This window comes from Prunus persica, chromosome G5 (assembly GCF_000346465.2).
Source record: "Prunus persica cultivar Lovell chromosome G5, Prunus_persica_NCBIv2, whole genome shotgun sequence".
Taxonomy (NCBI): Eukaryota; Viridiplantae; Streptophyta; class Magnoliopsida; order Rosales; family Rosaceae; genus Prunus; species Prunus persica.
In genome coordinates, this window is record NC_034013.1 from 9,773,800 (window position 1) to 9,791,077 (window position 17,278).

The 17,278-nt window shown below is 37.3% G+C and overlaps 3 protein-coding genes across 5 annotated transcripts; 1 reads left to right on the forward strand and 2 right to left on the reverse strand.

Annotated features, from left to right (window-relative positions):
* On the forward strand, positions 1-3,329 carry LOC18777670 (subtilisin-like protease SBT1.2). Its single transcript, XM_020563826.1, has one exon. The coding sequence runs from the start codon at positions 703-705 to the stop codon at positions 2,965-2,967; it is 2,265 nt and encodes a 754-aa protein (XP_020419415.1). The 5' UTR covers positions 1-702; the 3' UTR covers positions 2,968-3,329.
* LOC18777153 lies at positions 3,414-5,370 on the reverse strand. Its single transcript, XM_007209480.2, has 3 exons — positions 5,163-5,370; positions 4,610-4,725; positions 3,414-4,247 (listed from the first exon to the last, which is right to left on the reverse strand). Exons 1-3 carry the CDS (start codon positions 5,274-5,276, stop codon positions 3,764-3,766), a joined length of 714 nt encoding a protein of 237 aa, XP_007209542.1. The 5' UTR covers positions 5,277-5,370; the 3' UTR covers positions 3,414-3,763.
* Positions 5,920-12,097, reverse strand: LOC18776395. 3 transcript variants are annotated; one of them, XM_020563828.1, is made up of 9 exons: positions 11,912-12,097; positions 9,804-9,906; positions 8,914-9,143; positions 8,581-8,832; positions 8,403-8,476; positions 7,986-8,316; positions 7,248-7,304; positions 6,575-6,624; positions 5,920-6,481 (listed from the first exon to the last, which is right to left on the reverse strand). In XM_020563828.1, exons 2-9 carry the CDS (start codon positions 9,892-9,894, stop codon positions 6,403-6,405), a joined length of 1,164 nt encoding a protein of 387 aa, XP_020419417.1. In that variant the 5' UTR covers positions 9,895-9,906; positions 11,912-12,097; the 3' UTR covers positions 5,920-6,402. The 3 variants fall into 3 exon arrangements, with proteins under 3 accessions (XP_020419417.1, XP_020419418.1, XP_007209495.2); XM_020563829.1 differs by having other exon boundaries at positions 9,804-9,909; XM_007209433.2 differs by lacking the exon at positions 9,804-9,906 and having other exon boundaries at positions 11,912-12,096.

A 17,278-nucleotide genomic window follows, 5' to 3' on the forward strand; every position in this document is an offset into this window, starting at 1 on the left:
AGAAATTAAGCACATACAAAATATATAAAAGTTCTCGAATCTCACAATAGATGAGAAGAGGGAAACCAGTAATTCACCAAGAAATATGGCTTCCAAATACAAAGCAATGCCTTCTCTAATGCCTATGAGATTGTTGCTGGTGCCAAAATATAACCAAACAGTAAAGGACATGGAAGTCTAAACACAATAAAAATCACACAAATGGCTGATTAATGTGACACCCATTATTACACAAATATAACGGCTTGGTTTCCTTCTAGAAGAGAATAACCTGCAGATATGCTAAGAACCGTCCAGTTCAAAACAAAAGGTTGAAGGAAATATGGACCCATCCTTGAACTGGTCAAACATGCAGTACTAGTGTAAAACCAAATCAAGCTTGGCAAGACAGTCGGACACAGTACTAAACTCGAACTAAAGTACTAGACAAAAACCTGCACAGCATCCATGTTGCCGCCTAAGGAGAAGTAGAGTCACTAAATAAAATTCTCCATGAGACACGACGATAATAAGGCTACAATAGCATAAACTTCACTGGGAGCTGAACCATAAAGCTCCAACAGATACATTTCGACACTTTTATGAAAATGCCGGCCAATTCTCTGCTTCCTTACCCTATATATGATACTTTCCCAACAGATAACAGAAGCATAGGCATCAGCTACTATCCCTTCTACCTCATTCACAAGGGTTTTGCTCACCATGGCTTTGATCCCTTTTCTTACTCTCATTTTCCTGTTTAGCTTCTGTTGTGTAAATGCTCAGCAAAATGACCTCTTTCCAACCACTACTAAATGGAGCAATTTGCAAACATACATTGTCCATGTAAGGAAACCAGAGGGCAGGGTTTTTGCTCAAACAGAAGACCTGAAGAGCTGGCATGAATCTTTCCTGCCGGCCATTACCACAGCAAGCTCAGATGAACAGCCACGCATGCTTTACTCGTACCAAGAAGTGATCAGTGGTTTTGCAGCCAGACTCACTCAGGAGCAAGTGAGAGCAATGAAGGAGATGGATGGCTTTGTGGCAGCACATCCCGAGAGAGTATTTCGTCGGAAAACTACACACACACCCAACTTCTTGGGGCTGCATCAACAAAAAGGTATATGGAAAGAATCCAATTTTGGGAAGGGAGTGATCATTGGAGTACTGGATGGTGGAATTGAGCCCAACCATCCTTCATTTAGTGGTGCAGGAATTCCACCTCCACCTGCAAAATGGAAAGGGAGGTGTGACTTTAACGCGTCAGACTGCAATAACAAGTTAATTGGTGCAAGGGCTTTCAATCTTGCAGCTCAGGCATTGAAAGGAGATCAACCTGAGGCACCAAACGATATAGACGGACATGGGACCCACACAGCAAGCACAGCTGCTGGTGCATTTGTGCAGAATGCTGATGTGCTGGGAAATGCAAAAGGTACAGCAGTCGGGATAGCACCTTATGCTCACCTGGCAATATACAAAGTGTGCTTCGGAGAACCCTGTCCCGAGGCCGATATACTAGCTGCGCTTGAAGCGGCTGTTCAGGATGGTGTTGATGTGATCTCAATCTCTCTTGGCGAAGATTCAGTTCCATTTTTCAATGACAGTACTGCAATAGGCTCATTTGCAGCAATCCAAAAGGGAATATTTGTAAGTTGTTCAGCTGGAAATTCTGGCCCATTTAATGGCACTCTTTCTAATGAAGCCCCCTGGATTCTAACAGTTGGAGCAAGCACCATAGATAGACGTATTGTAGCCACGGCAAAGCTTGGAAATGGAGAAGAATTTGATGGCGAATCTCTCTTTCAGCCAAAAGATTTCCCTTCAACCTTGTTGCCGCTTGTTTATGCTGGAGTAAACGGTAAAGCAAATTCTGCATTGTGCGCTGAAGGATCCTTGAAAGGTCTCAGTGTTAAAGGTAAGGTAGTTTTGTGTGAGCGAGGCGGGGGAATAGGAAGAATTGCCAAGGGAGAGGAAGTGAAAAATGCTGGAGGTGCTGCCATGATTCTTGTGAATGAAGAAACCGATGGCTTCAGTACATCAGCTGATGTTCATGTTCTTCCTGCAACACATGTGAGCCATGCAGCTGGACTGAAGATCAAAGCGTATATAAATTCAACAGCAACACCAACAGCGACAATATTATTCAAAGGAACTGTCATTGGAGACTCATCCACTCCTGCCGTTGCTTCCTTCTCTTCAAGAGGCCCCAGCCTGGCAAGTCCAGGTATTCTGAAACCAGACATTATTGGACCAGGCGTAAGCATTCTTGCTGCATGGCCATTCCCTGTTGACAACACCACAAATTCAAAAGTCAATTTCAACATAATTTCTGGAACTTCAATGTCATGCCCGCATCTCAGTGGCATTGCAGCTTTGCTCAAGAGCTCTCACCCTTACTGGTCACCAGCTGCCATCAAATCTGCTATAATGACTTCTGCTGATCTTCTAAATTTGGAAGGAAAACCAATTCCCGATGAAACACTTCAGCCTGCAGATGTCTTAGCCACCGGTGTAGGCCATGTCAATCCATCAAAGGCAAATGACCCAGGATTAGTATATGATATTCAACCTGATGATTATATCCCTTATCTTTGTGGCTTGGGCTACAAAGACGATGAAGTAAGTATCCTTGTGCACAGACCAATAAAGTGCTCAAAGGTATCAAGCATACCTGAAGGAGAGCTGAACTACCCTTCATTTTCTGTCGCACTGGGACCATCTCAGACATTCACACGAACTGTGACAAATGTTGGTGAGGCATACTCATCTTATGCAGTCAAGGTTAACGCACCAGAAGAAGTCTATGTGAGTATCAATCCCAAAACACTTTACTTCTCAAAGGTGAACCAGAAGCTGTCGTATTCAGTGACATTCAGTCGTATTGGTTCAAGAGGCAAAGCTGGTGAATTCACTCAAGGATTTCTAACATGGGTTTCTGCTAAACACGTCGTTAGGAGTCCAATTTCTGTTAAACTCCAGTGAGTAATGGATGCATATCATATAGTGGGCACGTGGTGACTTGTAGTTTCATCAAAGTTCATGGTGCTGTATGTGATCAAACATATTTGTACCTACTCATTTCCTTATGTTTTTTCAATAACATGGCAACTATTTAAAGGAGACCACTCGAAGAATTTAAGCAAAGGACAAAAAGAAACCCTCCGACACCCAAGTTACCAGAGATAAAGAAGTCCCGTTGAAGGAATAATTAAAATTAAATTAAATATAATACGCGGTGTTTAGAAAGAAAACAATGTCACAAATATAGAAATCCCATAATCCAATGCACTTTCTCACATCTAACTCAAGTTTTATTTTTAATTCAGTAACGAAAACTACTGAGAGAAATCTAATTACTTAACTTATACTGGGATGACCCTATAATTTTCTCACTCAGATGTTGCACACTTTCAGTAAAGAATTAGATGTGGAGAAAAGAAACCTTGCTCAAGAATGATAAAATGTTGCAAATGCTGTCAAGCTTCTTTGCTCATGACCTCCCAAACCTACACACAGATTTCATGTTTTGCTCACACATGAGGGCATCAGGTTTAAGGAAGCTAGTCATTTTACATACACTGCATAGCCAGGAGCCAGATGCCCTCATGCAACAAAATGTCAATAGTATGAATCATCTCACATTCTATTCAAGGAAATTGCATAGAAACTTTCCCATCACAAGAACTCAATGTTAGCTTCCTCAGGTAGTTACCATAGAAGCATACTTGACTGCATTGTCTCTGAAATTTTATGGCTACATAATAACCGTGAAAACTCATCAACCAAAACCAGGAGGCACATCAGGATCCTCATCACCAGCATCACATGCCTGCTTGTGCTCCATGTCTGTAGAAAATCCAGGCGCAAGTCTGTTATCATCGGCATTCAGCTTATCCTGTAACTGGTGTGAACTTTCCTTTTGTTCTTCCATGGCTCCTTTTACATGACGCAGAGGTAGCTGTAACTCATCATTATTGTTTATCAGATGATTATGAGATAAAGAAAATCCCGGTGGTGCTTTTGGCTCATTGCCAGACAACGTATCATCAATTTCTTTGGCTGCAGCAACAACTAAACCGTTATTGTCAGCTTCCTTGTGAACTGGAACATCACGAGTGGAAGCTTCACCCTCAGCTTTCCCTTTTGGGTCAGTTAATTTATTGTAGACAGATTCAACAGTTTCTGTGATTTCACTTTTCATGCCATCACTTGATCTGATTATACCCCACAAACCATCAGATATGTGGCTCATTACTTGGTCCCTAGCATTTGGAAGCACACCAAAAGAAAAAATTGTCATTATCGGATCTCACATGATTTTACCTTTGTATCCTATGACAACAACCAAATCGAAGAGGAATCAAATAAAAGTTTGTGACTATAGCATAGAAGCCTAGGAAGACAAAAATTACCATGTTATGATCATTAAACTGTGAAGAGTGATAGCAGAGACTTATCAAGTCAGAACAGAATTTCTTCTATTTAAAATTAGTAAACCATCTTCTAGTATTTAGACCCAAAAAAACCATATTCTAGTATTTCATCAAAGAGATACAGAACCACCACAACATAAACGTGTACAGTAATCAGTCACATTAAAGTCATTGAGAGAGTGGTTACTTACCCAACCTCCTGATAAATGTCATCAGAAAGTTGTCTGGGTTTCATATTCTCGGCACCTTCACGATTAAGCGCTGCCGATTGCTTCACAATTGTAATAATATTTTCACGCAATTCATCCTGCAATCAATTGCCTTTGTTTCAGAAACATCCACTCACAAATTTGGCTCAGAAACGTAAAAGGAAAAATTTGCCAAACATTCATGCATGCTTACAATCTACCCCAATCCAATCCTAAAGTCCAAATTGTGGCCAAATTTAAAATTAAATTACATAAAAAAAGGGAAACCCATTCACATTCTTTGGCTAAAAAACAATGTTCCCATAATACTTCATGAATCAGTAGAAAAGACTTGATTTTCATAGTGTGACAAAATTGAATATAATTCCAGCATTCTCACCAACACCCTAAGCTCTAGCATTTAAGCACTGGTTAATTTTTTATTTCTTCAAAGTAACAGAAACAAATGGAGAAGCAAGCGAATTTTGTTACCCTAGGAAAGGGAAAAGAATCTATTAAGGGGAGAGAGGGAGAGAGAGAGAGAGATGGTGCGTACGTTGTGCTTGAGCTTTTGAATGATCTTGCGGCGGAGTCTGTCGAAGTCTCCGTCGTCCTTTAGCTTCGCTATCACCTCCTCTTTGCTAACCTGGGGAACGTACGAGCACTCCATCGGATTTTCGCTTTGCGTTTTCTGCTCCAGACCCCACCTCACTTCTTTACCACCACAGCCATAATAACTTTCTATATTCGCTATTTATTTTTCTTTTTCTATGACTGAATATGATTTTTCCTTGGGAAATTTTTAGTGTCCTTAATAAAATGTAGGAAATATGGAGAATTCTCCTTCCCCACTAAGGAACGCTACATTCCTACCAATAGCACTTTGACATGTGTGTAACAAAATTTCATTTTTTGTTTTTGACGAATTATTTTTATACATACGTTAAACCATAATTCCAATGAAGAAGGCAACTAATATCCCTTCCTAATTCTACTTCTATGAAGATAAATTTTAATGGGTTTTTTTTTTTTTAAGGACAAGCTTCGCATGCTTTGATCAGTACCCTTGTAACAAATGCTGATTATGATCAGTACTGGAACCTTTGGTTTCCATGCATGCCTGAATTGGATTCTACTTTGTATGAACCAGGCAACAAAATCAAAAGCTTACAACATACCCAAGCATCCCTAGTTCTCAAAGCTAGTCGCATCTTGCCTAAACATTTTTGCATAGAAGCAATACCTCCTGCTTCTCCATCTCCAAGACAGCTCCTTACATCATCGCCAAGGGCCGGAGTTACACGACAATTACATAATCAGAAAACAATGATCTCTGTCTAAAAAAGAAATCTCAGTAAACACTGATCATCAAGCTTCTGTGAATTAGTTCCACATACACACATCTAGGCTCTAACTTCATTTACATCCATATCAATCATTCATGCACCAGCATCTGAGCAAGTCGACAATTTTACATTCGAACAAACTACGCTTCTGAGTCGGTGACCATATAAAAATGCACCACTGAATTCATAGCACTCATTTATCTAATCTAGGTCAACATGGAGGAGGAAGGGTAGGGGCCATGTTGCCAATTCAATGACTGTACAATTTAGTAACCAGCCCCAACACCAGTCACATTATGGAACATTAAACAACAGACGTGTACAAGAACAGGACACAACGGTTTACAGATAAAGAAATGACTTCACTGAATGATTGCCTGAAGGAAACGCAAAACTCCATCAGATGACAAAGCTATTATCCAAAAACGACCAAGGGAAGTCACAGCTGTGTTAGCATTGTGATTTCTTATGGGATGAATGGTGAGCCCTTTTCCTTGAGCAGCTGCGGTCAATTCCATAGCTTGAGCTTCTGCAGAATGATTCATGAAGCCAATCAGCGAGCTACACACCAAGCTAATACTCAACTTTTGGTTCATCATTTAAGCAATAAAATTGTACTTACAAATCATCTTCCTGCATTTTACTTCTTGATGACTCATGTGGTCTCGAACCCTGTCAAATAGGGGTTACTTTAGAAATCATTTCTATCTAATTACAGAGACTATGTGCAGTCCAATTGGATAAAAGGACAGGACACTGAAGTCAAATTCTAGAGCAAAGGGGAATGTTCTACAAGCACATGAATAATCTATCCCAATACTAATATTTTCAGCAAGAGCATTTCTACATAGAATAAAGCAAGAGACATTCCGATGAAGGATGCAATCAAAGATCCTGACAATCTTGATAACATAAGAGCATTCGAGGCCCTCACTGAATGGTGTAAGTCCCTCTACAAGTGAGGTTAATTCCTATGATGAATTTTATGATCATCAGCCAGAATGTCCAACTGATAGGCCTCCAGTTATTTCCAGGCTTTATTAAACGTATAAAGAATATTAGATCCACTGAGGAAATTTGCACTTAAATACATAAACTTGAAAACAAAACAAAAAAGGGGAAAAAAAAATTACAAGTATGGCTACGAGACTGCTTTTCAAAAACCAGAAATTATGAGCAAGGGACGCATCATTTGATCATAAAGAAGACAAGGCTTTAAAGTTATCATACTGTCACATATTTGGATATAAACCACATAGTAAAGTCAACTACATAATCTTAGATAGCATACTGACAGGCAGAGATAATTCCTTGCTACTTCTACTTTGGGCCTCCAGGTATTCTTCATAAGACTGCAATAACAAGAAGTACAATTATCAGAGACAATATTCCAATAACATATGACAAGATCGTTCTCAGCAGAACAGATTTACGATTTAAATTATCAAAATTAAGATGGAGATTTAACATGACAAATAAGATTAAATATCAAAAGTAAAATGAAGATATAACATTACAAATAAAGATTTTAAAAAATGAAAAATGTGAACTTTCCTTGGCAGAGCATTCAGAATGAAAGTCTTATGAATAAAGTGAGCAAAACTAGAGTACTCTAGTTAAGCTACAGTGAGCTAGTTCAGCTTCATTAACCCCCAGGCCCAATTCCCAATAATGTTTACACAACTTTAGAAAAGAGACTTTGGGAGGGAGGGAGGGAGGGAGAGAGACTAGAAAACATGGCTGGGAACTTCAACAATTTCAACAAGAGTAAATCAAAATAAACATTTTCCTTAAAAAATTTTTCTTTTTTTGCTCTCAATGATTTAAAGCCCGTACCTTCTTAACATACTACAACAAGCAAGTCCTAAGTTCAGCTTTAAATTATTTTCAACGGGATATCACCATTTGCCTTTCATTCTAAGTTCACTAATTTGCAAGGGCGATTTCAAACAGTACTACAGGCCCAAAGTGAAGATATGGGGAAAAAAGAAGAGCAGTCCAGAAATAAAGATACAAAGATAGAAACATAATACCATTTCCAGAAAATCATCCTCAGTAAGAACACTTGCTAGACGGCTTTCTGCAGACAAACCCCAAACATCAAACCGAGATGACAAATCCCTGTCCACTCGTATATTAGAATGGTGTCCATTAATGCGAGAATGTTTTGCCCTTGTAACTTTTGATGCCACAGAATTGACAGGCAAATTTGCTTCAGCCTGATGTTGGTAAAGCAAGGAGGGATAGTGCATGGGTGTCTGGGACCATGAGAGATGCATGGGGCCTACATTATACTCTTCCTCACCTAATGAACATGGAGGCTCTATACAAGGCCTTTTTGATGGAAAATCCTCCATAGCAACACTGTTCCAAAATAAAATCATAACAAAAGGCTCATGAACTGGCTTAGAAATAAGTAAATTCATCTTTAAGCGTTCAGAAATTATTACCTATTCAGTCCATTCACATCATTTGTCCCATCAAGAAGCTCACAAAGAGCTTCTCCAACATCTGGAGATAACTCCTGAAAGAATACAGAACTTCCAAGTCATATTTTAAAACACTCTTCCAAGAAGAATAAAAAACAACAAAAAGAATCAGAAGACACTTAATATAATAACTAAAAACCTGGCAGTCTCTGCTAATTTTAACAGGTTTGTACTCGTTCAATGGATTCTTGAGATGAAGAGTCTTTTGGAAAGGCAGATCATTTAACTGCAGCCATTTGACCTTAAAACTGCGCCCCCATGGATTACTTCTACTACTTCCTTGACTCCATACATTGTCTCGCCTCCATCCAACAGAAGACATCATTTGGGCATACCCTTGGAAAGAACCACTCATGTTGACACTGAATATTAAAATTACTTTACCAGAATTCTGCAACACAACCATATGCTTCCCTATAAAGTATCTAGATTGGAAAAGAAAAGCATGATACTAAAACATAGACGATCTTACATGAAAGGCCTCTTCCAAAATTGGTTCATTCATGACTTGAGTAGCCCAAATTCCTTTCTCAATTGATAGTTGGATATTTTGATGATTCAAACTCTTAATGATGAAATATCTTGTATCATACAAAGTACCCTTTTTTCTTCCAGTTGTTTTTCCACCCTGATCATGACAATGCCCCCCTTCTTCTGACTTAGAAGGATTACCCTCCTCATTAACTTTGTGACTTGAACTTTCTGACAAGAAAATATCATATCATCCACTGATCAAAGCTTGAGATGAAAATTAGAAAATGTATTACAAAGTTTTGCATGATGCATACATGAACTGAAGATGATTAAATCAAGCAGCCAATATCTATCTATCTAACTGCTTCAAATGATATTACCTTGAAGAAGAAGTAAAGGCAAAAGCATTTTTATATTAGTTAAAAACACTGATATTGTAGACTGAAATTAATCTCCTAGAAATATATGTATTGTCAAAAATATATAAATGAAAGATATCAGTACATCTTTGGAAACCAAGTACAGCATGAAAAATCATCAACTGCACCTTCCAACTCCAAGCCCACATAAACTGGAAATTTGTCAAATGCACATAACAATACAAGCTATATGATGATCCGAGAATGCATTACACAATGAAAAATGTAAAAACAGTGTAGATGCACAACATCATACTTTGTACATTCACCAAAGAACTTCTAAAGGAACACTTCCACAACAGAGATCTTAAACATCAGTAGTAGCTGAAAAGTTTAAAACTGTTGCATTCAACACATCAATAATGTATATTTGCTTGCGAAACAGCTAATCTATGTCAAACTAATAAAAGTATATCAAAATCAAAAGTGGCATGAAATTATAAAAAGAAAGAACTTCCATTATTGTTACCTGGATCATCTGAGTTTCCCATGTCTTGTTTCCATTCAGTAACAGATGAGTCAACTACAGATGCGTTCTCTTTTGCAGTATCACAAGACATATCCCTATCAACCTACTACGTCATAAATGCGGGTGAAATGTAAGCATAAACTGAGAGACTGTGCAGAACTATGGTAAGGTAGGAGAAACCAATAAAACAAAAACAAAAAAGAAAATATGGTCAAAAAAATTCAAAAAAATCTTTATGAAGGAAGCCAAATGAACTATGTCCATCTGTTTAAACAGAAACTATCGTTTTTAGGGGATTCCCCTGGATTTTACCAAAATTCCATCAAGATTATTTTTCTTCATTATTGTGTTTTGGTCAAGGCTTTAACTCAACATAAGGGTAGGTAAAGTTATCCTTTCTGTTCACCCAAAAAAAAATGTTATCCTTTCTTTTTCCTCAGAAAACATATCCAGACTTCCAATTAAAAAATAAAACATTACATGACAAGAACTACGGAAAAGCTCATGTATCCCAAAAAACATTTGCCAAGTGGAAGTCCTTTCCACTTAAACAGGCATCAGAAAGTTTTTCAATACGCAAGTTTTTCTGCGGAATTAATTCGCATCAAAACAAACAGAGTCTAATTCAAAAAGTATAATCCCCATTCCAGCTGAATACGCAAGAATAACTAAAGAGTACAAAAGCCGCATAGCATTACATACAAAGAAATATGGTAGAAGGGGATTCAATATGAAAAGAAACAAGCAGTCTGTTGTTGTCTTTACCATACATAAATAGTGAAGAGTTGAGACTAACAACCCATATAAATAAATAAATAAAAACTTTATTAGCACTTGCAAGTTGCAGCACTGATATCACAAAGGTGAAAACTCAAGCATAAGCTTTTTACAGTGCCCAAAATTAAGGTTATGACTCGTTAACTAGATGGTATGCTTACCTATCTGTTTATTATTTCTCATAATTTTAAAAAATAAATAAATTAAAAGATAAAAACTAGCTGTCTGAAGTTTAAGTTCGTTCTAAGAACCTGCTAAAAAGCATTTCCTAATCCTCGATGACGTAGGATATGGACAAATTGAGTATTTAGGTAATTTAGCCAAGGCGAACACAATGATAAAACAGAAAGTAGATGGAAAATGATGTCTTGGCTTCACACCAAGGGGTTTTGGCTTCACACCAAGAAGTCCCCAATCTCTGGAAAATAAGCTTTACTCAATATCTCAAATCTAAACTCTCCATAATGAATTACATATAAGGGGTATTTATAATAATCTGAGGATTCGACTATCTTATAAGAAGCAAGCCCCACAACTTCATACTAAATAAAAGTTATTGTCATGCTGTGTACAGTGTAACAAATTTCTTTGCATGTAGATCCCTATTTCAAAAATGACAAAGAGGGTAGTTCTCACAAAAATAGCATGTCAAATTTTCAATTAGAGAAGTTTCAACCAAAGTCACTATCCAACTCAAAATATAATCAGTGTATAGCGATGACTTTCCAGCATTGCTACTATACAAAACCTCTCTCAAACACCACTCTAGCTCATCAATTTTAGCAAATCCCATAGTTTATGCATCATTAACATCTAATGCTGAAAAGTGGCTATTGAACAAAAATCAAGTTCCTACTCATTTGAAAGTATAAAGCAGAGAGTCCACCTCTAGAACAACAACGTTTTCTTAAGAGCCTCAATCCAAGAAGCCGAGAGGCCATCAAAGCACTCTCTATGATTCATAACTCAACCTCAATCATTGCAGATACAACTAAGGGAAATTTTTTTATAAAATAAATAAATACACAAATATTGGCTTCCATTACAACTTTTCTTGACCTCTTACACAAAATTTGCATAAAGATTGGAATAATCATTTCTTCATTTTACTTCCCACATTTGCTCTCAACAATCAACGAGAGCACACAAAGCAAGATTGACCCATTTAGTCATAAACTCACACAAAATTATCCCAACCCAATTCAACACCTCAAAGAATTGAATTTCCCTCCAATGCAAAACATACACACACAAAAAAAGCACAAGCTAATATCAAAACCCATTTAAGCAGAACAACATGTTAAGAAGAACAGAAACAGAAACATTCTTACCTTTTTAGAGAGAGAAGACAAAGAAGTTGAAGAGAGACGGAGTCAAAGAGTACGAGGAGTATGTGTTGTGTAGTGTGTAACGTTGTCTGTGTAATCTTCCTCCAAAGCCCTAGTTTTCGAAAAGTACTTGGTAGTTGTAAAGCAACAGCTTACGGCTCCTGAACTCACTTGTGCTAGCGTTACAGGCCGGTGAGGGAGACCGCAGATCAAATGGGTCACTTCCGCCACGTGTCCTCATTTGAGAATTTTTGGTAGAAGTCAAATGGATATTTTCATTTACAATTTTTCTTTTCTTTTTGGCCCTTTGTCATTGGGCCGGCCCGGCCTGAACTTTTTGGATTCAGGCCAGCCCTTGATGGGCTTTTTTATTTTTCAGACGCGCGTTCCAAGTCGGGTCGAGCCAGGCTACCCATGGGCCAAGTATGCGCGCTCATTGCTTTATTTTCATTTAAGTAAATGTCTTGTATTTTTATTTTAATTTATTTTTATATTACTCATTTACTTAGGTTTACAATGTAAATAAGGAAGTACCCCTTATTTAGATTCAATTTAAAATACTAAAAAACCAAATACCCAACAAATTAAAATATGAAAATTCAATTTTAGTACAGTTTTTACCAATATTGATACCTCAACAAGTCAATGTATATTTTATAAGCTTATTTGTTCAAATACCCCATGTGATTTACAAAGTGTCTTATATTGCCCACTGACTTTTATAATGGCTCAAAGTACTCTCTGAACTTCTATTTCGTTACTAAGGTTGCCCTATGCTGTGAATTTTCAACGAAAAATCTTTATTTCAGCTGATGTGGCAGGGATACTCAAGTAATTTTATACAAATGACAACAATTGATCTGAAATTGGCATCCAACATGGCTATTGGTGGGACCCATGAGAGAGTATGTTACAATAGAGGAAATAAAAAATCAAAACTTTCCGGAAGGTCAGAAATTTTCTCAGCACCCAAACAAAGCTTAAAAGCATCTAAGCAAAAAATAATCATATCTTAGATCCATACACCCATCTCCCTCCCAAAAATCCTGAAAATCTTGGCTGCATAGATTTGGGCCACTCCGATTTCTCGTTATTCGAGTCGGATGACGACGAAGACGACGAGTCACGTTGCATTAGTGGCAAGTTGGGTTTGTAGGTTGCGGTGGTGTAGTCTTGACGAAGACGGTGGCGTGGCCTTAACAAAGATTGTAACATGGCCTTGATGAAGACGGTGTCATGGCGCTGGCAATGAAGACAACAAATTTGGAGTTTCGGGCTCTTCGAATTTGGGGGGAGAGAGTAGCAGTTGAGCTCCTCGCCCTCCTTTGGCGACGGTCACCAATCTCATCCCAATGTCAACCCCGGCATTCATTGTAGGTGCTTTGCAAGTGACAGTGGTGGTGGTGATGGTGCGGCTTGGTTAATTGAAGAAGGTGAGGGGCTAGGTTTTTCGATGGGGCTGGGTGTTAAGGGATGGTGGGGGTGGATATCGAATTGGGTTGGGAAGAATAGAGAGTGTGAAAGATGAAGATAGATGGAGAGAGGAAAAATATTTTTAATTGTAAAATTATATTTTTGAAATAAAAATATTTTCAATTGTTGTCACTTGTATGGAATTACTCGAGTACCCCTGCCACATCAACTGAGTTAACGATTTTTCTTTGAAAATTCACTACATGGGGCAACCATAGTAACGGAATAGAAGTTCAGGGAGTGATTTGAGCCATTACAACAGTCGGAGGGCAATCTGAGACACTTTGTAAACCACAAAGGGTATTCGAACAAATAAGCCTATTTTATACTAAAATTTCATAAAATTGTGTTTGATTATTATGTAAGGAATATAAACCGCCAAAAATATCATTGAAAACGTATTTCGAAAGTCCATTTTTCATATTAAATCAAATTTTGAGTAATATAAAAATATTAGTAAATGGAGTAATATAAAATTAAATTAAAGTAAAAAGACAAAACATTTACTTAAATGTTTGGGATGGAAATAAGGCATCAACGGGTGGGTCTAGTCGAGCTGGGCTGGGCCGAAAGTTTCAAATTCTAACCTCAATCTCTACCCAACCTTAGAATGGATCGGGCCGAGTGAACCTAACCATCGGACTTTGGTCCATCAGATCTCGAGCTACCCACTTCGGCCCACAAATCATGGACCAAATGATGATCCCTAATTACACTAGACCTCATGAGATAATACAGATCGGATTAACAACACTTGTTTGAAACTTTAAGAAATAAGAATTCTATTTGCACCCAATTCATATCTAAGGGCCTTAGAATTCTTGTATATCTGTGTGGACAGTGGACAACCATAAAAATAATTATGGGTCATTGGCTTTAGTCCAAATTACAGGCTCATATGTCAAAATTGGAAAATCAAATCTAAGACTTCGGGTGCAGAGATAATGCTCTTGACGAACAAGCCATTTACATGAACTCATCCATCTTTTAGAACAATCATAAGCCTGTAAGGTTTTGTATGTTTTTGGACATTATTTTATATTTCATTTAGCCACAAAACATAAGTTTCATTGTCTTTCTAATCTCCTTCTATGGTCATGATTATCTTTAATAAATTATTTACTAAAGATAATGTATATACTTCAAATATAGACCCATAGCATGGTTTTTCCTAATCGGTATCTTGTTTCTTGGGTTAAATACCTTTTTGGTCATTGAATTTTGCACAAAAATTCAATTTAGTGATTGAGAAAATTTTTTAGCAAAAATTAATCATTGTATTCTCAAAATATATTGGGTTGAAATCGGAATTGTGAGGTATAAGGTCACCATAATATATTGGGTTGAAATCTTGGGCTGTATTGAAGCCTGAATTGATTGAGTGAGAACCGTATTGTGACTTCAAATGGTAAAGAGACGTAATCAAGGTGATAGAGCACCAAAATATATTGGTAGGTTGTTGATTTCATTTTAATTTGGTTTGGCTTTTTTATTTTCTTCATACCTCACAATTTTGATTTCAACCCAAGATTTCCTTCAATTTGTTAAACCCTAATAGCACAATATACCCTAACTCGTTGAATTAAAGGAAGAAGATTGAAGGTGTTAAACATTAAAAAAAAAAAAATTACACTTAACTGAAGCTAAAGGAATATCTATAAATTGTAAACTTAAGAAAACACGATGACCAATTTAGCTAAATTATTTTTTTAATGACCAAATTGAATTTTCATGTGAACTCCACTAACCAAAAAAGTATTTAACCTTTGTTTCTTATTTTTCTTGATCAACAACTATCTTTATTATTTTGAATTCTCCCATCATCTTTTCTGGAAATAAGCCCAATCTATATTATTCTGACAAGTACAATAAAAGAAATAATAAAAACAATGAATAATAATTATGTTTATCTTCTTCAGCGTGCTTCTCATATGGTCACATAAAGCTAGAAACCAAGCCGTCATCGTTCAGTATCTTTAATCAAAAGCACACGAACGTCAAACTCACTAAAAGATTGCACGAATCTCATTTCATAATTTTAATTTTAAGAAGCAATCAACAAGAAGATTATCACAATTTTAAGATCAATAATATTAATAATAATATACTTATAAATTAAAAAGACATATATGGTAAACTATGATGACCCGCCTCACATGGCCTCTAAATTAAAAATACATACATAAACAAACTTGATTAATTTAAATCTCATTGCTTCCTATATTTGGGCTAGAGGTGGGCACAATTTCATGTCAACTCAATTGAATTGTCTAACTCAATCATATTACGTTTGTTTGAGTTGGGTTGGCCTAGAAATGATTGGATATTGGGTTCAAAAATTCTAAACCCCTATGTACGGGTTGGGTTACAGGTTAGACAAAAACTTGAAAATATGCTTAATTTTGAATTAACCCGACTGAATCGACCAACCCAATCACAAAAAATTTAGATTGGATTAGATTCGTCTAATAATGAGTGGGCTTGAATTTAAGAAATCATAAACAATTATATATCAGATTGAGTTACAGGTTGGGACTAAAACCAACCTAACTCAACCCATGCCCCCCATAATTTGGGCAGTGCGAATGGGATAAGGAGATATTGCACAAGCAGGCTATGCAGCCTAATTCCCACACTACCGAATACTTCTCACCTACTGATCTTTTGGAAGGTTGTGGGAATATGAAACCGTATTGGTTGGTTAGGCTCAGACTCCCAATGGCCGAAATTAGCAAATGCTGATTTCTTCATGATTTTTGAGAAGTCAGTATACCCCTCACAAAATGTCCTTGATCCTTCGCATGCAAGTAGTCAGCCTACACCCAGCAACCATGACCTTATTTTTCGCCCTCGTCACACTAACCACCACCTTCACCTCCACCTCTACCACCACCACCCACCCTTACCACCACCACTCACCACCACCGCCACCTCTACCAATACCACCACCACCCACCATCACCACCACCAACAATACTCCCTCCAACCACCACCACCACAACTGCCACCTCTACCAATAACACCACCACCCACCAACACTACCACCGTCACCTCCACCACCAACAATACTCCCTCCATCCACCACCACCACATGTTAAACACATAACATTTTTAACATCATGTTTTATATTAAATTTTACTAAACGATTTTGACACTGCTTTATACTAACATCACTTTAAAAATATTGTTTACCAAATATAAATTTGCTTTACTTTATTGCTGATTATTTTCAAAGCACATCAGAAGCAGCTTTTTTAAAAAGTAACAGCAATCTCAAACTGGACATTAATAGTATTTCTCTTCCCAATATAGCTTCTATTTGATTATAAATAAGAAAAAGAGCTAGAGAATTTTTTTTATTGTTTTTTTTTATTATTATTTTTTTTTATACTATAGAACCTGGCCAAATTAAAGTTCAGTCAAACAATCCAAACATGTACTCCCTCTAACGGTGGGTGATCACAATTTTTTGGACTCCTAAACTACTGTGGTCCAAGATATCAGGATTGTACTTGTAGAGTTCTGATTTCTTGGACTACAGAAGTCCAAGAGATTTGTGGTCACTCACCGTTTGGATGTAAATTTAACAGTTCACTCACTCTTGCACTCCTTTTAAGAAATTTTTTTGAATTATTAGATTAATATTCAACTGTGAGTGAGCACAATCTCTTAGACCACCGAAATTGTATACTTGTACAATTGTAATCTCTTGGACTACAGTAAACAAGCATTCATAAATGTCAACGGTCGCTGCATATAAGTGTATGCCTGTCATTGCACGTTGCATTGACAGTTTGTCCTGCTAAGTGGGAATGAAGTTGGATTCCAGATATATATGTCATGTGCAGTATCCCCACTTCTCTCAATGATTTGTACTCCAGGGGCCCACCTCCATG